This window comes from Empidonax traillii, unplaced genomic scaffold, assembly GCF_003031625.1.
Source record: "Empidonax traillii isolate 1590-97213 ecotype Southwest subspecies unplaced genomic scaffold, ASM303162v1 scaffold63:size2014119, whole genome shotgun sequence".
In the NCBI taxonomy this organism is placed as follows: domain Eukaryota; kingdom Metazoa; phylum Chordata; class Aves; order Passeriformes; family Tyrannidae; genus Empidonax; species Empidonax traillii.
In genome coordinates this window covers 287,923-311,190 of record NW_020955256.1, presented here as the reverse complement: position 1 = coordinate 311,190, position 23,268 = coordinate 287,923, and the positions used below count along the sequence as shown (strand labels likewise).

Sequence of the window (23,268 nt, the reverse complement as noted above, 5' to 3'; positions counted from 1 at the left end):
CCTTCTCAGGTAGGAATAATGAGAGAGATGTGCCCACTTGGTACTGAAGTTGTAACAGTTTATAGTACAGAACCATCCAAGTTGCTGAATACTTGGTTTTCATGTCTTGAGGAATGGAGAAAGGAAAAGAGAGTTTGTTAGATCAATACATACATAGTGAGTTGGACCATTTTCTGCATGCATCATCTGGCACTACTGAAGGTCCTTGGGGCATCTATCTGTTCTCTCTCTAATCTCTATGCACGGCCTTTCAGAAGATGTTGCAAGGAAAACTTGAGCATGGGCAAGAAGGCAAATAAAGGAGGGTGGAAGTACCATTTTGTGTTGAAAACTGGAGCCTGGGGAACTACTAGGTTGTGGGTTTTGTGTTAGCTGTGCTATGGGTTTGCCATGTGACTGTCACAAGCTCTCTCTCAGTGTTGTTGTAAGTTCCCTTTGTGTAAGAGAGGGGCAGTAAGAAAAATCTTACCAGATTTACTTGTCTAGTGTCTTCTAAATGGTTGTAGCTTTTCATATCAGAGGGGATGGATAAATCCAAGGAAAAAAAATTACAAAATCTACATTGTTTTCTAATCCTATATGTAAAGGATTTAATCTTGCATACAGAAATGGTCTTGCTCATGCTACTACATCTGCTGAGTAGATGTGAAACTTTGCCTGCATACAGCTGCTTATGTGTGTTAGTGGTGTATTATTTGGTGTGTTATTTGTCTGATGAAGAACTGGAGTTGGAGGTGATACTTTTGTAGTCTGACTTTGCAAATAACTCACTGTGGGTAAGAATAGGAGGATTAAAATATTTAAAGCTTTAAACTAAAAGTGATCCATGTTTCCTTGTTGTCTCACGTGTAAAGCTGGTTGGGATGTTGGGGAAGCATTTCATCTGTTGAGAGTATGGGCAGTTACTGTACCTTGTGCTGACCCCTTGCATTGCTGTGAATGTAATTTACAGTTCTTTAAACAAAGCAAGAGCTGTTTGACAAGCATAAGCCATGAGTGTTTGTAGGAGGGGCCTTTTTTTCCAAAGCTTATCCCTTATCAAGAAAATGTTTGGACTCCCAGCACAGTTTAAAAATAAAAAGAACAACTGTGGTTTTACACCAGCTTCTGAATAATCCTTTGTCAGCCTTCTTCCATACCCCCATTTCTTTGGGTTCTAAAAGAAATGCTTTTATAATAACCACTGAATAACTCAGTAGCTACTCCCATGTTGGATCTGTTCCTGAAATGCCCAGGGCAGAGGTGATCAGTGCGCCCTTGATCCTGAGTAAGTATCACAATGCAGGTGACAACATCCTGCTGTACTGCCCCTGCTGCCTCTGTAGTTTTTAATGGGTTAACTTCTTGTGTACAGCAGTGATGGTATGGATCTCACCATTGAGAGATTTCTCACAGGCTGTGCATTGAGGACCAGTGACTTAATTAGACAGGCTCCAGTCTCTCTACTCAGATGTGCAGTTGGCTCAAATAGTCCATGCCTTCTGTACAAAATATGTTGTATCATAAATGCAAAATCACAACATATGGACATGTGTATATTTGTATTTGTGAAGGCTTAGTTTGTTGCAGACATTCAGATTCAGCCACCTGGACTTTTGCAGAAAGCCACATCATCCATTGAAGTGACTATGTAGACACATTTTGGGGGGGATTGTTTTTATAGAGGAGGGTACCAGATGACAATAGTGTGTGGACCTGGTTACCTTGACTAAGCACTTAATGTTGCCCATAAATCAAGTATTACATTGGCTATGAACATGTGATATAGCTGCGTGTCCTAGACCCTTTGTGGTTATTCACATTGCTTATATTTGAGGAACTATCCAGGTTGCTTTTATTTGTGTGACAGCATAGCCCACATCCTGCTTAAGTTCTCTGTATTCTGTCTTGTAAGTTCTTTGTTGTTTAGTCCTGCTCCCTTGCTCAGTCCGTAAATTTTACTTGTATGTGTTGTATTGCCCTTGATGGCATTGCAAGTGACTTTTTAGGTTAATGAACTCAGAGAAGTAAAATATGAAACAGAGGGACTTGGTGGTCCCTGAAAGTGAAGTCTGAGGCTGAACTCTGATAGACTCATCTAGGTCTTGAGTAGCTTAATGCATCTCTTAATTGTACTTTTTCCAAGCCAGTGGGAAACACTTGAAGAGCAACACTTGGCATTCTGGAAAGAAGCAACTCGTCTTCTAGTGCTATTTTTGTGAACTTCATGCTCTGCACCCAAGATAACTGTTGTAGTTCACCCTGATGTATTTTTTGAGGATCTCTTTAGGAGCTTGGAACAGAACTGCTTAACTTCAAGGGGTTTACTCTCTTCAAATAGATAGCTTCCCTCAGTGTCAAGCCCTGCAGTCCCTAAATGCTGCATCTCCAAGAAGTTTTGTATTGATGTTTATGTTCAGCGCCTTATGGCTTCCTTATCGAGCTCCCTTCTCCCTTAACATTGAATCCTTCTGGAAGAAGGAGAAAGACTGACCTGCTTCCCACCAGAACTTGGGCAGTGACTCCACATCTTTCCCACTTCTTCCCAGACTATGCACACCTCTCCTGGGCTGCTGTCATCCTCCTTTCCTCGCTATATAGACTCTTCTGTGCATTTTGCCAGCAGAGTACTCACAGAGAGTGAGTAAACTTGCGTCCTGGCAGGCATACAGAGTTTGCATAGCTGTTTTTCCTGTGTTAGATTACAGCAGGAAGAAAATAAAAAAGGGGAAGGGGGAAAGCATCGTGCTATGATAACCATTTCAAAAACTTCTGGGTTACTTTCACTTCTTCAGTTTATGGTCTGTTATGCAAATTATCTCTGTGCTCAATAGAAAATAATTGAAGATAATAGAAAATAATAGAAATATAATTATTTTCTATAATAAAAATAAAAATTATAAAAAATAGAAATAAAATAGTTTTCTATAATAATAGAAAAGAGTTCAATTTTATAGAAAGTAAAAAAATTAGAAATTCTAAAATTTGCTGGTAGACAGTATTCATTCTTCAGCCTTTGAAAGAACCAAACTGACGGATCTCTCCTTTGTAGCCATGTGCAGTTCAGGAATTCAGGACTCCTCATGAAAATCTAGTTCCCTTAGCTTTGGGGGAAGGTTTTAAGATTCTTCCCTGATTTGAGACTTTTTGGAGAAGGTGTGATGTGTTGACCTTGGCTGCCTTCCAGGTTCACATGAAACTGCTCCCTCACTCCCCTTCCTTAGCTGGACAAGGGAAGAAAATAGCATGAAAAACCTTGTGGGTTGAGACAAGGACAGGGAGATCACTTACCAGTTATCATAATGCTCAAAACAGATTCCACTTGGGGAAGTTTGGTATAATTTATTGTCAGCTGGTAACAGTGCAGAACAGTGAAAAACAGAGCCTAAACTAAAACCACCTTTGCCTTAAGTCCCCCCTTTTTTCCAGGCTCAGCTTGATTGTAGACTCTACCTCTCTGCTATACCCCAAGTGGTGCAAGTGGGTGGAGAAGAGGGATTGCAGTTGGTTCTTAATAGTTCCTCTTTGCTGTTCCTTCTTCGCTGTGCTATTCCTCTGTTACTGCTGGGGTCCCTCCCACAAGATCTGGTTCTTCAGAGAAAGACTGCTCCAGCCTGAGACCCCCTGGGCTGCAGTCGCTGCCACAAAACCTGCTGCAGAGTGGGCTCCTCTCCATAAGCTGCAGATTCCTTCAGGGCACGTGGTGCCTCATGAGGTGTTCTCCATAGGCTGCACTCTGCATATCTGTTCTGCCATGGTCTTTCATGGGCTGCAGTGGGATAACCTGCTTCACTGTGATCTTCACCACGGGCTGCAGGAGAGTGCCTAGAGCGTACCCTTCCCCACCTTCTTCACTGACCTTGTGGTCTGCAGGACTGTTCTTCTCATGTATTTCTCACTCCTCACTCACAGCTACCGTAAAAAACAAACAAACAAACAAAAAAACCCCAAACAAAAACCAACAACCAAAACCCCAAAACAAACAAACAAAAAACCCAAACAAAAAAACCCAAACGTTTTTTAATCCTTCCTTAAACATTATCACAGAGGTGCCACTAGTGTTGCTGATGGGATCGGCTTTGGCCGAAGAGTCCCTTCTGGAGCTGTCTGTAACTGGCTCTGTTTGATGTGGGGGACAGCTCCTGGTGTCTTCTCACAGAAGCCATCTCTGCAGCCCCCCTGACTACCGAAACCTTGTCGTGTAAACCTGACACAGGGAATAATGCTCTAGTAGATGCCTTTTAGGGAGGTAGGAAGTGATTCAAACCCTAATTAGGCATGAGGCAAAAAGATGGATAATTCTTCCTCTACACTTGGTTGTTTTGGGTTTTTTTTTTTTGGTGTGGTGTGTAAAGATATTCTTCCTTGTAGGTGAATACATACATGGACGTGACTTCACTTTTTTCTAATTTTTGATGTTCACAAACAGAAAAGAGCACAAAGGCTTCCTGTGACTTGCTTTGCGTATATATTTCATATACACCAGTGTTATTAAAACGGACTTGGATGTGAAATACAGTACTGCTATCTGTGCTGTTTTCACAGAATTATAGAATCACTTAGGTTGGAAAAGACCTGAGAGATCGGGGGCACATCCAGTCTTTCGTTAAACACCTCCAGGGACTGTGACTCTACCACCTCCCTAGGCAGTCCATTCCAATGTCTAATCACCCTTTCTGTAAGAAATTTCTCCTGATGTCCAATCTGAACCTCCCCTGGCACAGCTTGAGGCTGTGTCCTTTCATCCTGTCCCTTGTTGCCTGGGAGACTGACGCCCACCTGGCTACAACCTCCTTTCAGGTAGTTGGAGAGAGTGATGAGGTCATCCCTGAGCCTCCTCTTCTCCAGTCTTAACAGCCCCAACTCCTCATAGGGCTTGTGCTCCAGACCCTTCACCAGCATAGTTGCCCTTCTCTGGACTTGCTCCAGGACCTTAATATGCATCTTGTAGTGAGGGGCCCAGAACTGGACACAGTAATTGAGGTGTGGCCTCCCCAGTGAAGAGGACAGGGTTTTTGATGTCAGCTGAAATTCACTTAAGAGGCACTACTGAAACTGCTTAATCTGACCCGAGATATTTTTATAATCCTAATCTCTGTAACTCATCCATCCAAATACGAGAAAATGCAAGAATTGGGCAGCAGCATCATCAGTTTGGTTGTTCTTAACTTGCAGCAAAGCATTTAAGGACTTCAAAGTGTAGACTTAAGTGAAAACTTTTATGTAAGCTTGAAATGTGTTGTACTGAAAAAAAAAAAGAGGTCTAGTGTTGACTTTCCTCTATTTGTAAGTATGGACAATATCAGCTCAATCTAAATGCTGTCGAATAAGTACCATGTTACTTTCCACACTCCAAGGACTCTATTTACTACATAAACTTTGGAAACAGTGAGTGACAGTTCTTTGCTTCATTCTTGTGCTTTCTGTAGAAGCGCAAACGGTTGTGCTCACTATGAGATCTCTAGTTGTAATCTCAAAACATGGAATATAAAATACAGAAGTATAAAAGATAAAGTTCAGTGGCAGCAGCCGCTTCGGCATGGCATTGTTCACCTTGCATATCACTTCTGTGTCCTCCTGGTCAACTTTTCAGAGCAGAAGGAAATCCTGAGAGTAGTTGACAACACAGTGGATCTTGCTGAAGAATGAAACTTGGAAGAAAAAGAGTTAGAATGGATAGTTGTGTAGTTTGCTTTTAAACCTGATCATGTGATCTCTTAGCCACATGAATTAGATGCTTGTTGACTTGCTCCCTAGACAGACATTTGAGGTTTGAGTCTTCCGTGTCCAAAGGAAAACTGTTATTAAGGAATGCCCCCGTCTAGTTTAGATGCACTGCCTGGCCATTTTCTCCTAATTAATTTTAACAGATGTTTGATAGAATAGAGCTTCTTGGCAGCTCTCTGATCTTAATAGCTTCTGAGAAAATGCATTGATTGGCCCTTTTGTTTTCAAAAGATTGCTGTAATTTTCAGTCATTATCTATGAGGAAATCAGTGTAATTTATTAAACCAGCATCATGGATTAAGAATTAAAGACCTGATTCTTCTAACACTTAAACTCGTGTTATGCTGATGTTACCCATGAGGAGCTTTAGTAAGACAAAGAGTAAGTGGAAGATGTTCATCATGAACTTTTAAAAAGCAAATTTCTAGATCTCTTTCATAACCTCAGAACTGATTCTTTTTGTTGCTTGTACTAGGAATAAACTGTATTTCTTGGAGTTTGGATATGAAGACAGTCCAAAAACTATCATATTTATAAAAAACCCCTTATAAGTACAAGCTTATGTCTGAGAAACACTTAGCTAGCACTCTGTGTACAATGCTTGAGTTGCAAATTCTGTAGGAAAACCAGATTGCATTTAATCAGAAGAGAAAATTATTCTGTGTAGTCTCCCTACTTTTCAGGAACGAAACATTTAAGCAGTATCTCTGGCTTCTTGTTCCTTTTGCAAGCTAGGTAGATGCCTTTCAAAGGTACTGCTTAAGTAGATTCAGTTTGCCTTACAAAGAGGTCTTAGAAACTTCACAGAATTGAAATTTGATCACTGTGAAAGCAAGGAACAAATTGCTCTCCAAGATTTCATTGTGACTTCACAAAATTTTAATAACTGTTCTATCAGGGTCATCTCATCTTTGTTTATTTTAATTCTGTGAAGTTTTGTTTTAAAGACCCAGCATGAAATAAATTATTCACATAAATGTAACATTTTAATGCAGTTTGACTGCTATTATACTAAAAAGTTACAAAAAAAAAAAAGAATTGGTGAACCGATTGGTGGACAAAATGACTAATAATTTGTTACAAAATCTGTTGATCTGTTGTTTACTACAGTAGACTTCCGTTGATTATATCAAATAGTGAGTTTTCAGGTCTCCAGTATAAGTAGATAGCGCTTCAGTCCTGTTTTATTTATGGCTGTTGTTTTTATTTTTTATCCAGTGCCTTACTGATCTCTGGGAATTAGGTTAGATTAGAGTGATTTTGTGGGATGAAATTAAGCAGGCTGACTAACACAAAAAGACTTCTGACCAGTTGTAGCCAAGGATGGTAGGATAAACCCAGTCATCAGGGTTTTGGACACTGCACAGTCTTTTAAAACATCCACTTATAAGCAGCTGGTTGCTTGCTTCCATTCTGACTGTCTTAAAGAAGTTTTCTGCCTTTTTTTAATTTTTATTTTTTCCTTATTTCATTTTTGTCTCTGTCTTCAGAGTTTGCAATGGAAGGGCTGGAGAATGAAACACAACAATGGATTCTACTAGACATTTCTCATTCTGCTTAGCCTTCGACAAAAAGAAAGCCTTTGGTCAAATCCCCAGCTAGTAAATTGTCTGCCATCCTGAGAATCCTGTCTTCAATAGAAAGGCTGGCTAAAGCTGGAAGAGCTTTTTGCGAGTATCATGACAGTGGTTACTACGAAGAATAGAGGCCTGTTCTGCCATTCTGAGCTACAACTGGTGTCAGCTGTGGTACTGAATAGTACAGCAAGATAAAGGGAACAAAAGGGCACATTTTGTGTGCTAATAATAGGCTTGGAACTGCCATAAACTCTTTATATAAATTATACAACAGTACCAGTTCTCTTTCTTAAATTTTTCTTCATCTTCCTTGTGGTTGAAAACCTGGCTATATAATTTCCGATGGCGTTGCAGTGATTCTTGTGTGTGCTTTTTGCTGTGGTAAGCAGAGTCAGCAAGGGCAGTAAAACAAATGTTTCAGGACACGGATCTAGACTCAGTGCCTGACAAAATGGGGTCTCATAGACTAAAAGGATAAGCGTAAAGATTTTTTTTTTCATCAGTTAATTCCCTGGGATGCTGACAGCTGCTGTCTTATTATTGCATGTGACTGGCACATTCAGAAATACTGTCCCATGGCTTCCTCCCTGGTAAAGCTCTTCTATACTTCTGAGGGGGAAGCAGCAGAGGAATGGAACAAGATGGCAGCACCTCTTGTTTGCCTGTATTCAGAATGCTGGGTGGGGGTATTTACTGAGCGATCGTATCTTCATACTAGTGTTGGTGGTAGTCAGGATGGGGAGAAGTCAGTACACTGTTTAGTAGGTCAGAATACTCTGCAGAGGACACTTAGTGCTCAACTGCTGAGGTTGGACTAGACCTTTCCAAAACTATAAAAACACTTCCTTAAGTAACCTAAGAGTTGATTTCTTTCTGATAACACTGCTGGGTCACGGGTCATTGCTGTTATTGATGTTTCCTTTCTGGGTTTATGGATTATAACTGACAGAATTGCAGTTTCGAGGAATAATTGAACGAACTGTGTGTATTGTGCATAGCCAAGCTTTTATTCTCCTGCCAAAATCAACTGTTATTTGAATGTGAGACAGAAATAAGACAATAAGGCTAGAATTAAAGGGCTGCTACCTTTAGGTTGCGGAACATGTCTGGCATAGCTTGTAGAGAAAGGCACAAATCCTAACGCAGCTCTAAAGCTTATGTTTACTTTGGAGCAGCTGTTGAAGATAGTAGATTTCACAGTATATGTCTTACGAAGTACAGACAATTCAAATCACAATATAAGTGGATTATTTACTCATATTTTATCAATAAAGACCTGGTAGAGGAGTGCTGTAGTCCGAATACTGGAGTCATATGCTAATGAGTTTTGCAGAATTAGGATTAAAATGTGAAAATTTGTTTCGAAAGCCAAGTGTAAATGACTCAGAAATATGGAATTCTCTTTCTATACTTACTCTTGCAAATATTGTCATCAGGACTTTTTCTACAATAAATTTAAGTTTTGTTTTAGTGTATTTAGTGTATTTAAATGTAAAACATGAAGTCTGTATTAACTCTGTTTATAGAAATAAATGCACTCTGTAACTGCTGATACTATTTGGTTTTGCAGGTTGTCTTCCGAATTTTGTGTCTGAAGGTACCCTCTTGCTTTCTCAGCAAATCATGGACATCGTTGGCTTTCTGAAGTCTCAATTCATTTGCCACCTTCTGATCTGCTACATATTTATAGTGTCAGGACTGATCATTAACTTCATTCAACTCTTTACACTTATACTTTGGCCAATCAACAAGCAACTGTTCAGGAGGATCAACTGCAGGCTGGCTTACTGCATTTCAAGCCGTAAGATTTCATTTTGTTTTTTAAAGTATTTCATGTTTTGTCTAGAGGGAATTGGTAGAAGAGTTCTGTATTTCCACATAACCTTTTTAAAGGTCATGACTGCTTCCTACAGCACCTGCATTTGTGTGAAGAGTTGTATGCTTTGTTGAAATGTCTTCTCGTGCTGAAATGTTTTGCTTTTTTATACTGGAATACTTGCTGGACTCAGGATATTAAAGAAAGATTGCCTCTCATTTGGCTATCCATCAAGTTCCATTAAGCCAAATGAAAAATACTGACCAAATAATGCATCTCAGCAAGTTCGGCTGTTGTCTGGGCTTACAGTGTTAACAAGTCACTTCCAATAACGCTTTCAATCTTTTTATTATCCATGATTTTGTTTATAATCTTGATTTAAGTGTTTCATGTGCAAATACTGTTCTGAACTGGGAAATAACAGTAAAAAAAGGAAAAATCTTCAATTTCATATGCTTCTTTCTTAAGCTAGTTATAAACTGTTGTTTCTTTGAAAAGGCATTTCAGACCTTAAGCTGCATCTATCTGTATTCAGTATATGCATGTAGTTACAATGTAGAATACAGCAGGTAGCCTGTAACCATTTCAAAGAAGCAGGGGTTGCAATTATTTTGATTTTTCTGGGAGAGTTGGGAGCATGAGCTCAGGATATGAGTTGTAGAAAGACCAGACCTTTAAAACTGTTGAGAGATGTGACAATTCACTGGCACTTGACTGAACAGGTAATTCCAGTGGAATGAATGAGAGCTGTACCCTGTTTGTTCTGTTAGTAGGAGTTTGGTAGAATCTCCACCTGACAACAGTGAATTATTGGAGCATGTGTAATTTTCTTGATATAATCTGTCTACGTATATATATTTGCTTTTAAAGAGCTATGACTGCAACTTCAGCACAGTTTTATTGTACTGTTCCTGACTTTCTCATAAGTGCTCTAAATTTACAGCAGAGAGAACTCCACAGAAACTGTTAAAAAATGCTAAGGTACCTGTGTTCAGTATCTGGGTGCATGCTTTTGAATGTGTCCATCTTCCAGAGAGATTTCCCTGGGTCCTTCTGAAACTGAGAAGTGCTTTCTAAAAAGGAAACTATTGCAAAATGCATGCCTTTTGATACTCCCTAAAGATTATTCAAGTGTGATGTCACTGTCAATGCTGAGTGAGTTATGGATGGTTTCATGCTGGGGAAAAGCACCCTCCAACACAGTGTTTAAGAAATGCAGCAAAATGGTTTCTTTCAGGTCACTTCTTCTGCTACTGTGAAGCAGTTAGTATTTATAATAAACTGCTTGAGGTAGAAATGTGTCACATGCCTCAACTTGGGGACCACTAGGGATTATTTATCTTTCATCAGTGACTCTAATGAACAATTCAAAACATTTTTTAAGACATATTTTTTGCTTAATTTTCAAAGCTGCATTAGCACATATAACCCCAAATAAATTTGGGATACTGTTTTATTATTTCTGTAATGTAGAAAAAATGTTCCTTCTGAAAAAAGTCATTTTTGCTGTCTGTGTGTGTCCCTGAAGTGAGTATGCAGGTACTATGCATTGATATGTACATTGACACTGAACATAGCCAAGTTTCTAAGTTTCACCCAGCAGCATAGTGTATGTTTGAAGCCATGGAATATAGAAGATACTCTACAGCTGTATACAAGTGTATATTATTATTTTTTCATGCAGTGCCTTCTGGCCCATTCTCCTTTTGGCTGCTTAGTGCAGAGATATCAGCTATGCTAGAGTCTTCAGGCTGAATCCTTCAGGTTTAGCTCAATCTAGTCTCATCTAGGGGATGGACAGTGTGTAAGAGGGAGTAATACTGCATACTTGTCCTTGGTGGGGCAGATAACTTTGTGCTCAGGGTTGCTGATCTAGTCTTTAATGCTGGAATAGATTATGTCGGGAATTTTTTGCCCAGTCATGGTCAGAACAAACTATGTCTAGGTTAAAGTAGTTTATTTTAGCTTTAAGCAGAGCAAGCTAGCATTTGATACGAGTCAGTTATCACATCTAACTGAGTGATATTTAAAAGGGGAAAATGGTAGTTAATTTTAAAAAGAATTTCAAAGAACTAAAGACCAATTAATTGAAACGGGTTTGGTTTTTGTAGTAGTATATGTGTACAATAATGCCCTTTGGGGGCCGTTGATGTGCTGGCTAATGAATTAGTCAGGTCTGTATGGGTCCGATGAAAGTCATGGAAACAACCTACAGCTGGAGAGAATGAAGCTTAGCATTGGAGAATATAAAGAGGCACGTGCTTTGCAGTGGTGACAAGGATCATGTTGCTTTGAGAAGCTGATACAGCCTGAGTTACCAAGTCAACCAAAGAGTGAAGTAGAGTGGGCATGGTTTAATTTAAGAATGAAACAAAAGCAGCAGTTGTCTTTAGACCCTGCAAGTTCAGTTGGTTTCCATTTGGTGTCAAAGGTAGAGATAAATGGTTCCATAAATTGTAGGAGAGCATTTTGTCTTTGATACTGTGCTCTTTGGGGAAGTTGGTTTTTTTGTATTTTAAGTCGTGCTGTCTTCTTATACCCCTTTTGTTCCTATCTCCTTTTTGATATAAGAACATAATATCACTTCTCATGCAATGTCTGCTGTCATACTGCATTTGGGAAGCTGAAATGTTATTGTGATTAATGACTTGTCCTCACTTGAGTAGTAGAGTTGGAGTTGGGGATGTGTCTCTGTTCACATGAATCAAGCCAGACTAGCTCGAGTTAAATATTCACAGAATCATAGAATCATTAAAGTTGGGAAAGACTCTTATGATTGAGTCCAGCCATCAGCCCAGCACTGCCAAGTACACCACTAAACCATGTCCCTAAGAGCCACGTGTACATGTCTTTTAAATGCCTCCAGGGATGAGTCAAGTCTTGGACAGCCTGTTCAAATGCCTGACAACTCTTTCCATGAAGAAATTTTCCTTAATGTCCAGCGTAAACCTTTCCAGGTGCAATTTGAGTCCATTTCTTCTTGTCCTGTTGCTTGTTACTTGGGAAAAGAGACCAACCCCCACATCGCTGCAACCTCCTTTCAGGCAGCTGTAGTGAGTGATAAGGTTTCCCTTGAGCATCCTTTTTTTTGTGAACCACTCCTCATAAGACTTGTATCCAGACCATTCACCAGCCTCTTACCATAAAATGGCTGTATGGAGTACCTGTGGTAGTTGAGCACATGTAGCCATGGGAGCTACTGCTTCTCTACTGTGAGTTTCAGCAACAGCACTACAGCTTCTCATCATAACTACGTAACTTTAGCCAGCAGGCTAAAACTATAGACTTCCATCTTTTCATCAATGCAAGTTAAAGAAGAGGTGGAAACCTGGCTTCCAGTTTGAATTCACAGTGAAAAATATTAACTAGAACAACAACTTGCTTTTAATGGAACAGAGCAGGTATAGTGGCGCACACCAAGTTACCTTCAGTAATTGTTGTTTAGAAGTTGTTGCCTTTCTTGAAACCAGTTGTGAGTCAGGGTGAGTTTAGCTTCTTTATTGACCTGCTTCGTTATGTGTTAGCATTGGGGAGAACTTTTTTTGAGAGTGCTGCAAATGAAAAAATATTGGTTCTGATAAACTGATAAATTCAAATGAAATTTGAATTGAGTAACTGTTCTTTGATTGCAAACTGAAAGCCTTGTTAAGTTCAAACGTCAAAAACAAAACACCAAAGTCTTTGGGCTTCTAACTTTTAGAAAATATTTTCGGGCTCCAAATATATATGCCCAGATTGGTTCAACTGCTAATGTTAATCCAATGCCCTTTTGTAAAATGGCAACCCTGATCAACTCTCCCTAATAGTGAACTCAACTGAATGCACTCTACTAAGGAAATTGAACACTGCAAGCCTCAACAAATTTTAAAAGTAAGTGTGCTTGGAAGATGGCATAAGAACAAAGTTTGAGCAAACAGTCAATCTTGGGTTTTATTTTTAAATAATTTAGGGATATATTGTCCTTAGTTTATTTTTCTGAAATTCTGAGAAGCAAGATGTATGCCAAGCATACATCTCACGGATGCTGTTTGTGCCTGTATTGGAAGAGGTCAGAATACATCTTCTTTCTTCCTCTTATGTGATAGCAAACACCACAAAGGGTACACAAAGCTATTCTGCATTAGCTCGTGAAGTGGGCCAAACACATAGAGGGAACGGGTTGTCTTGGGATTCGTGCCGTATGTGCTGCATAGCTTGTTGGGCAGTGGGAAAGTAGTTTGTCCTTCCTAAATCAGTTTGTGCTTGGTTGGTGGTGCAGTGCAACCCCAGGTTGAGCAGCACATGCTGGGCTCGTATGGGCTGTCTGGGGCATAATTCCACCACATGCCAAGACTGCCAGAACGGGACATACACATACAGGATAAATGGCTTCTTTAGAGGTGCTGGGTGGAAGGGGTATTTGCCCATGAGTAGAACAGTGGTTTTTAACTTGTCCTCTTGCTGCTACTGTACTGGGGGAAAATGAGCTTCTCCTTGTGCTGAGATCCCTCTTGCACTCCCAGGGGTAGTGGCAAACTGGCCTCCTACTGACTCTCCGCACCAGGTGAACTTTGCGTAAACAAAAGACCTGGCAGCAGTGGCACAGTCGTGTGGACAGGTGCAGAAGGGCTTTAAAAGCAATTGACTTAGCTTCTAATCTGCCTTCATAAATAAATTATAGTGGTACTAATACCTATTCTTGTGCTATGAAAGGGGTGTTATTACACCTCTGGGTAAAGTTACACTACGTAAGCTGCAGTTCATAAATTCAGCTGAGGGAAAGACCCTTTGCATGGTAAGAGGCACCCTGATTCCTGTTCGTTGACTGCAGCAAAAACAAGATGGAAACTGATTCTTCTTATGACTGGGCTACCTAAAAAAAAACCAAAAAACCAACCAAACAAACAAAAAAACAACAACAAAAAACTGGCAGAAATTGAGAACTGCTTCAAGTTAGCTTGGCTGTTATAACACAGTAAAGCTAATTCCTTTCACCTGCAATTTATAGGCTTTGCAGTGAGGACTGGATATCCGAATAAGGCTCTGTGGTAGTATCAGGGCCATGTTAATGCTCAAAAATTTGTTTCCCTGCGTGCAGCCTGCTGCCTGCTTGGAGTTTAGAGGAGCTCTTGGCCCATTTTACTTGTTCATATGAAGCTGGTGCTGCGGCAAGGAGGAGAATTCTTGCCTCTGGTGCATTTGAGCAGGTGGGAAGGGATGGAAGCAAGAGGGCCCCAGAGAGGTTGGGCTTTCTTCTTTCTCCACTTCCCTCTATTGTCATCTTATAGTACAAGAGAAGCAGTCTACTGTTGTCAGAGTATACCAGTGCCCTTAATACAATCTAATAGTATTTTATTTATAAAGCAAACAAAGTTATGCTTGTCAATGTATATATGTAGCAAAGGGCTTTCATAGGACACTTAGCTGGCTTAGCCTGCTTGCATCATCATTTTGAGTAATCATGCTGCAAAATGTATTTTTCTCAAGAACTACTTGTTCATATTAAGCCTTTTTTATCTTGGTTCCACATACTGCATCCGTACAAAGGCACTGGTAAAGATTATGAAAAGTTTACAACTAATAGGGGAAAACGGGAGGCCAGATTTGATAGTCACGTACAGTGAAAATGTTGATTTGAATTTTTGGAAGGCTAGACCATTGCCTTAGCTTTCTTGTTTTCTCTCAAGCTACGCCATGGCAATGACTGTAGAAGTAGAGTGTACTAAGGACACGGCACTTTCACCACCGAGGCCTGGGTTCAATTCCCGGTCAGGGCCACTACCCGAGCAGATGGAGCTCCTTAGCCCTGTAAGGCAATCCATCTACGTCCTGAGGACCTCGCTGCCACCGTCCAAGCGTGCTTGGCCCCGGCAGATGAACCTCAGGATTAAAGGGTGGGCTCAGTTCCGCGCACACTGTGTCTCACCTAAAAAATCCAATGCGCAGGCTGGAAGGTGGAAAGACCTTCCCCGGTTCTTCGTTCGCGAAGAGACTGGCTGTTATTATTATACTAAGGAAATGCCCATGTTAGTTTTAATGTAGATAAATTCTAGAAAAAAATAAACTCCAATAGAAATCATCTTCTTTAAAGTGTCCTCTACTCTGATTCATTGATGCCTTTCTCCAGCCTGCTTTCTGGTACCATTTTATACATGTTATGTGCTCGTGACAGTGTTGCTGATTATCTGTACAGTTCCCTACTGAGACCAAACTTTGACTTCCTCTACTTTAATTTGTAAAGGTAGAAGAAGCCAATTACTGCACCAGGTTCTCCATTATTTTACTGGTAGAGTAAGATTGTGTGTGTATTTGCTGCATTCTTCACAGCTTGAACTCCCTTTTTTCCAGATTGTGCATGTGGAGTTGAATTACTTTAAATGCTGTGAACAGGTCCTCTGCAGTGCCTAACATGTGCCTCCGTATTTTCCCTACTACCATTAACTTGCTATATCACATAATAACATTTCAATCCCTCTCATTTTATGCCACTTGCAAGTGTTGTTATTCATTTTTTTTAGTGGTTCCAGTATTGACAGTGAACTTGAATGGATCAACCAAGACAGCATGCTGTTCTATTTGAATGACATTTGTGCATGACCTTTAACAGAGTTCCTAATTCAGCCTAAAAGGAATATGGTCTGTTAGGCTCAGCTCTTAGTTCAGGAGAAAGGGACTAATTTCTGTGAAAATGGATGTGAAAAAAACACTTGATACTGATGCTTTCTATGCAAGACTAGTGAAGAGCTAGAGGAACTCAGTCTGATCTTTAGTGAAAGGAGCATCTTCACTGTCGCTGATACTATTCTGTTGTTGCTGGAGCCTTTGTAGAGGTCATTTGTCTTCATTTTCCTTTTCTCTTATTGCCTCAGATTCCTGATCTGAAGAAGGGTGATGATGATAGCCTGCACACTGGAAAAGAGGGATGGCAGGGAAGCAATAGAAGGTGAATTGCGTTCTGTTTGGTGTCTGGCATCACACATCACTGAGTTTCTAGCACCTTTTGTTAAGCATTAGGTCTGGCCAGCAAGCTTCCTAGATTCCTGAACTGAGGTAAATGTGTAGTGTTTGTTTGAAAGTGCTTCTGTCTGAACTGACATAACTCGGGAACATGGTGTCTGATGGTCCAGGTTATAGCACAGAATATGAAGAGATTTTGGTACTACAGTTGTTTATTCATTAAGGGTGAATATCTTAATCAGGGGATCAAATTCTTGTGAAGAAACACTTCATATTTGTAGAAAACCTATTTTAGCTATAGGCCTGATTTTAATTGCTAAAGTGGTACTGAATCTGAAGGATAGTCTCTTGATCCTCTGTAAACTTCATACAGAGATGCAGAGAATATCTCAATGATCACCATCACCAGTTACAAGCGAATACAAACCAGCAGTAATCCAGCCATGTCCAGGGAAGAACGCTACCTCCATAGGAAGAACTGCTGGGGGAGCTCTGAATTCCCCTGTGTTTGGTCACGTAGATCTACTGGTGTAACATCCAGTTACTGCGAGGTGCAGTGTGTCTCATTTGCTATCAATTGGCTGCATCTTCTATCCCCCTACTCCCTTTGGAGCATTGTGTGCCACTGAATGTGTGCACCTAGCTGATTCTTCCTCTTCCAAAATTATGGGAGCCATAAAGCAGCAAGTTTTTGTGGAGTAGGTTTTCAGGTTCATCCTCTAATAAGAATTTCAGTAGCTGTGAAAGTATCCCGTGAAAGTATCTGGTGTCGGACTAATTTTTTGAAGGAGGATTTCCAAACCAGTAAGAGCCATGTGTTCTCTCAGCAGATACTATGTGACACTTGAGATGAAAGAGCTACTGAGTGCACATGCTTGGTACTCCTCTGTTACCAGGTTATTTCCTGTGACTTGTTTGAAACCTTCATGTTAAGGCTTCTTACTTAAGGATTGTATTGTTTTCTCACTTCTGAGACTGTTGAAAGGTAATGGGGTCTTTTTAGGCAATCTAAATGTATGTCGCTGAATTTCCTTTACATGTGTCTTGGAGGGGTCTATACTTTAACATGTTTCTTCCAACTCCATATGGAAGTAGGAGTCCTTTACCTGTGAATAAGAAGCCAAATGAAAATGTGTGCTTGAAACAATTCTTTCACCTTCTTGGTTTTGGGAAGGCAGTTACCCTTTCCCAGACCCACTTTGGTTCTTGTCAAAATAACATTTGAAACAAAATAAGAAACCATAAAGAGATTACAGTGCAATTGTTTGTGTACTTCAGGACTGTTTTTCAAAAGTGGTTCCTGTGAACAATATGAGAAGTTGAGTACTTTGTCCCAAATGGTATGGGAATGATAATGCTGTCTTTGATCTTCATATAAAGAGTCAAGATGATGGAATCTCTCCTTTATTTCCAGCTCATATCGTTGATTTCTTGCTGTAGAAAAGTCCTGTAATCATGATTGCGTTTTTAAGCAGGGAAGACCAAAAAAGGAGTAGGAAGATACATGAGCAGTGCCGGTTGCAGGTGTGTACTTTTGCAGGATGTCTTTTCTTGAGATACGAAAAGTAAATGTTAGTAGAAGAAACCTGTGAGACCAACTTCTGTGTCTGGAAGGGCAGTTTTACTGATTTCTGGTATTACATTTGGAAGGTCATTCCTGCTGCTCCGTTTACTGCCTCGTTAGGCCTTCAACAAGGATCTGTGTGCTGACCTTTAAGGGCAGTTTGGGTAGACAGAGGAGCAGGAGGAAATGTCTGTTTGTTATCTGCACTAACTGGTCCCATATGAGGAACTGCTGGTTTGTTGAAACATGGGGAGTATTGCCAAATTCTTTGGGGAAGAAGAGGAGCCTTCAAATGCAAGACAAATCTCTCTGACACGTGGCTGTTAAATAATTAATTTCCCCAAAGGGTTTGAAAAGAGCATTTCAAAACACTGACTACTGTAGATCTGTATTTGTGTTAAACCCATTGTACTAGTGAGGCTGGCTTTGTTCCACACACTGTAACTCGGAGAGAAGCAGCTGTGTTGTAGACAGATTATGTCAGAATAAAAGACAGAAAAAAGCTGTGAAATTAAATGTTTGAAGTGTACAGCTGTTCTGTTTTTTCTGAAGGGAGGGCTGCTTTTAACTTGCAGCACGGAGATAGTTTAAAGAGTAGTGACTAAAGAAATGAACAAGACTCGTTTCCGAGTTCCTTCACACTCTAGGTCAGGACTGCGCTAGAGAAGGCAGCATCAATTGAAATCTCTTGTTTCAGGAATACATATGCTGACTTAAAATTTCTTCTTCTCCTGAGGAAAAATCATGTTTTACACTTTGTGGGTGTTATGGCAGAAAGAGAGAATCTCTTTGATTAAACTTGAATAATCAGTGTGTGTTTGGAGAGGGAAGACAATATGGGAATAGGAGCCGGAGTGAACCTGGGAAGTGAGGTGATGTGCCAGTACACATGCAGTAGTTGGAAGGCTCATACGCAGATCAGCTGCTTACTGAAATAGTAGCGACATGCCTTACTGTATGTTTTAACCACAAAGTTTTGGTTCCCCTATCATAGGCCCTATGAGAAAAGCCCATTCTGGCTTTTGGTATACCTTGAAGGCTTGTGCATTTAAGATCTTACATTAAATCTGATTCTCATCTTGGTTCCTAAAGCAATTTCAGCTTGGCTGTTTTACATCCTAGCTTAGCTATATTAAGCTGCCTGTAGTTTATTTGTTTTGTCTGTTTCACCTGAGCAAACATTGATGACATACTATCAAAAAGGATGAATCACCTTTTCATCAGCAGTGTTTTATTGTCTTAATTCTGTAAGAAAATTAAATGAACTGTGTTCATGGAGCTGAGGCACAGCAAATACCAGAACGCTGTTTAATATCAGCCTTCAGAATTAGAGCCATGGAGTTTTAATAAAGCAACATATTTTTCACTTTATGCACATGTACATGCAGGTTTTAATTCTATGACTAAGCAAGCATTGAAGCTGAATTGCAAATAGATTGCCAAGAAGATCAAAGCAAAGATAAACCTTTAGCTTTGTAATTGGTGTGATGATTTTAATCCTTATTTTGTGTAACTCAGCATGGTGTAACAGTGACTACTACTCTGGAGATTATTTTTATTCCAGTTGAGGATCTGGCCAATTAACATAAACATTAGTGTATGTTTGAGGAAAAAAAAAAAAAAGCGGAGGGAAAAAATCTGTGTACCATCAGTCTTCAGTTCAGTTTGGTTTTTAAATCTGTGATTTTTATCTTGAAGTTATGTTGACGAGTTAGTGTTGGGAGGAGGTGGTTGTTACCACTTTAAAGTTGAAGCTGTCATTGTATTTAATATTTGAAATTACACACTTATGAAGTGTTCCTCTTAGCGTATCTTTCCATGCCATTTGCAGGCTACCTCTATGTAGTGCGTTAAGTGCCTTTGAGCAGTTATCAGTGAGGTTCACTTTCAGCAGCTGGTGCTTGTCTGGAGACTGTTTCTGTACGTTGCATACCCTGTCTTACTTAGCTCTTTGCATCTAAAAAGCGAACAGTGGGCTCTGTTGCCAATGTAGGGCTCCCTCTGTCCCTGCCCATCTAGGGATGGTGGATGAAACACTCCTTCCTGTCCACATTCCTTGTTGTGTGGGCTTTTTTGTTAAATGGCCAGCTCTGATCTGAAGAAAAATAGAAGTGTATTTTAGAACAGTGTTTGTTTCTTAGGTGAGAGCAGAGAGGCTTCCTCTTCGGTTTTGGGGTCTGACTCTCTTCAAGAGTCTGTACCTCTTGCACAGAGTTCATAAATCAAAGTTCCTTGCTGAACTTTGAGGTCTGTTAGCTTGCCTCACTGCATTACTCTGTCACGGAGCCATCTGATATGCTGCAACATTTGGAAGACTGTGTGTTGAGTTCTTCCTTGCGGAAGCCTCCTTGCAAGCTTTGTCCCACAGAGGTGGGACACTTCTGGTGGAAGAGCCTTTGCATGCCATCTGGCTGAAGTGTTATCTCAGGAGCTTCTCAGTCACACCCTTGGCAGTCAGAAAGAAATTGTAAGGAAAGATGCTCACAGCAAGCGAGGTCGTGAGTGATTTCTGTCCTTCAGCTGAAATAGCTGACATTTTCTTCCAGTGCTGTTGGGTTATATGGCAGTTCCACTTGGAGAAGGATTTGAACGGGTAAAAATTATACCATTTTCAAATAACAAGCCCCTAATGAGACAGGACTGGAGTAACTCAAGGCTCTTCCTGTCCCTTCTTGGTTCTAGTGTGGTGCAAGCAGTTGCAAAGACTTTGAAGCAGCAGTATTGATAACAGAGGAGGTGGTTTTCTAAGCCTTCTAATACGATCAGTAAATTCAAATACTAAATAATGTTTATTTGCCCTGGCATTCTGCTTTCCAGCTTTTTAGGCAGGATTTTAGAGAAGTTCAAAATGGCCTGTACAGAAGCTCAAAGACGTCTGGCAAAGTGCCAGCGGGTAACCTAACAACTGTGTAGTCTGCCTTTGATGGGTCTGATGTAGCAACCAGAACTGATGCTGTTACTGTGCTTCTCTTAATTCTGAGTGGCTGAAGTCCTGTGGGAAGTCCAGATGACCATCAAGAAGAGTTGTTTTTAAAATGTTTTTAAAAAGCTCTGGGTCTTCCTTAGGCAAAGAGCAAGTGTGACCCTGCATAAGTTAAAAGAAGATTATTTCAAGCCATTGTAAATCAGTAGTGTGTATGGCCTAGAGGGTAGAAAGAGGATAATTTTGCCTCCATTGTTTTGCAAGCTGATAAATACTGCATCCAAGTCAGTGGGTCAAATGGATCCTGTTTTGAGAAAGTTGATGCAATAAAGGTGGAAAAGATAATTCAAAAGGGAATTTTCTAGCTAAGGTCAAGGAAATCACTGACTCTTGTGATAGGCTGTCTTTTTTGTTCTGTGATTTCTCTACAGTTGTCATCAGTTTGTCATGGAATAAAGTTCTGGTACCTGGTATACTTTATGTAGTATTATATCCCCTGCTTAAATCTTGAAAAATTTCTGTGTTGTTTTTTTTTTTTTTTCCTGCGATTCTGTTGTGCTAGAAATACTTGTCATAAAGTTCACAGAAATTTCAACAGTGTGTATGCTTCTGATCTTCTGATGCCTATTTACTCCTGTCATCTGCATGCCTTGTTTGTATGATGGATCTTTATTTTGTTACTGCTATGTCAAATCAGATCATTCCTTTTAAAAGAAACAATAATTATTTCTCCTGTATCTACTTGAAATGGTGTGTCTGCCTGCTACCCTTCATAATTTGCAAAGCATTGAATAGGAAAATGTCTTGGGTTACTAGAGAAGCCCAGCCTACCTTTTGTAGCTGCCAGAGGTCTTTTTGGAAACTTGAATCAATGAGTGCAAACTTGGAGCCAGTTGATGATGCAAGGTTTCCATGTACCATGTAAGCTAAACCTCTGTTTCATAGGAAAGTTATTCAACACAAACTAAATGTGAATCGAGAGGCACTGGTGTCCTCACGTGTAGTGTAATATATATGCTTTGGGTATGTCTATCTTAAGAGAATATGTACTTTCTGATGTATATTTCATTCTTTGATAGGAAAAAGTGGGGATTTTTGTATATTTATATATTTGAATAACATTATCTTGAGGGGTTACAGACTGCACCCAGTAGAAAATTCACAGCTTGATACTTGATAGGTATATCCGAACTGTAGTACTTTATTTTTAATTCATGAAAGCCATTTGTTTGATTTGTAGTTTCTGACCTTATTGTACCTCTAAAGAACATTTTGTGAAAGTCACTGATAGGGATTAAGAAGCTAAAATAAGCACTGAGACATAGTTCTTGTCTCTCAAGACCTCATGTGATGAGATGCTGTAAGATTACAGGCAGAGACAGGGAATTCAGAGAATGCAAGTGAAAAATGAGTAATGGTTTTGTTCTGAACAGTGTTCTCAGTGATAAAGGTTCCGTGGTTATTCACCATTAACTGTGATGATATAATACAGGTACTCAGTCAGCTTTTTCTTTCCGTTATTGAAATTCAGATAGAATATCTTGTGCATAAGAAGACTAAGTAGAAGCTATCTGCTGTGGCTTAAGTGTAAGAGTAGTTTGTAGTATATTATTTCTAGTAATATGCAGATATTTCTTTTGAGTGCACTAGTTATCTGAAATCAAGAGCCAAATATAAGTATTACTGGAAAAGTATAGAAACGTTAGAAACCATTATCCCTAGTTTTCCTGTTTTGCTGTTCTGCAGAGATTAGTTTCTTCTTTCTTATATATTTACACCTCAGTGACCTGTAATTCTTGTTAACTAGAGGCTTTATTTAAAAACACTGCAGATTTTCTTAGGTTTTAAATTACCTTTTTTTTGGTTTCATAATTAAATACACTTTTCTAACAGTTTGTGCTGGAGATTGCTTTCTCTAGCAACTGTTAGTTTTTTTATCATTAGTCATTCTTGCCAAAGATAAATTCGCATCGCTTCTTGTCAGTAGCTGAAAATACAGGTTATACATGTAGATGGCATGGATTTAGACCAGCAAAAATAATGGGATTTTCTCTCTTGTTCTGAAATGCTTTCTTTCTAAAGACCAAATTCTTGATTTTTGATTTGCAACTAAGAAGGATAAACTTGCTATATATAGAAATAAAGGCTATTGAAAGACTACATGCTAGAAGGAGAGAAATTATGTGAAAATAGGTCTTCTTCCTGAATGTGTGGATTAAACATGATTCACTTGAGTCAAATAACTTCCCTAATGTTATGATGATCTAATTAGTACATATAAGCAATGCACATGGCAAAAGAACCCCAGTCATACCTGTGCATGTACTGTTGTCCTAAGAAAGTATGAGTCCTGTGTACAGACAGGGTTGATTGCCCTGTAATTAAGGAAATGTTAATGATGTCTTATATCAAAGAGACCAATTGTGACTGAATAAATACAACTTAAGACTGACATCTATTAACTTAGTTCGTACTTGCTTTTTTGGATGCTCAGTTTTTCAAATCCTGGTCCCCTGGAAGGTGATTTTTCAACTGAGAACTCCTTTGGGAAAGGTTTCTGGCTGGTGCTGCCCTGCTTTAACAGAAGCCTTTGCGTGTTATCACTGTCTTCCACCTTGTTCGGTGCATGCCTGTAGCAGTGTTTCTCAGTCTGTAGTTTTCAAGCAGTGATGGAAGAGAGGAGAGAGGCCTGTTATACAATCTGTTTGGAAAATCTCACTTTTTTTAATTAGAGGAAATAGGACTA

The 23,268-nt window shown here is 39.7% G+C and overlaps 1 protein-coding gene across 1 annotated transcript in view; it reads left to right on the top strand.

Annotated features, from left to right (window-relative positions):
• Positions 1–23,268, top strand: part of AGPAT4 (1-acylglycerol-3-phosphate O-acyltransferase 4) — a 72,760-nt gene that overhangs the window by 6,059 nt on the left and 43,433 nt on the right. The window contains exon 2 of the mRNA XM_027880021.1: positions 8,854–9,084. Coding sequence (XP_027735822.1) covers positions 8,907–9,084 — 178 coding nt within the window. The 5' untranslated portion in view covers positions 8,854–8,906. The remainder of the gene's footprint in view (positions 1–8,853; positions 9,085–23,268) is intronic.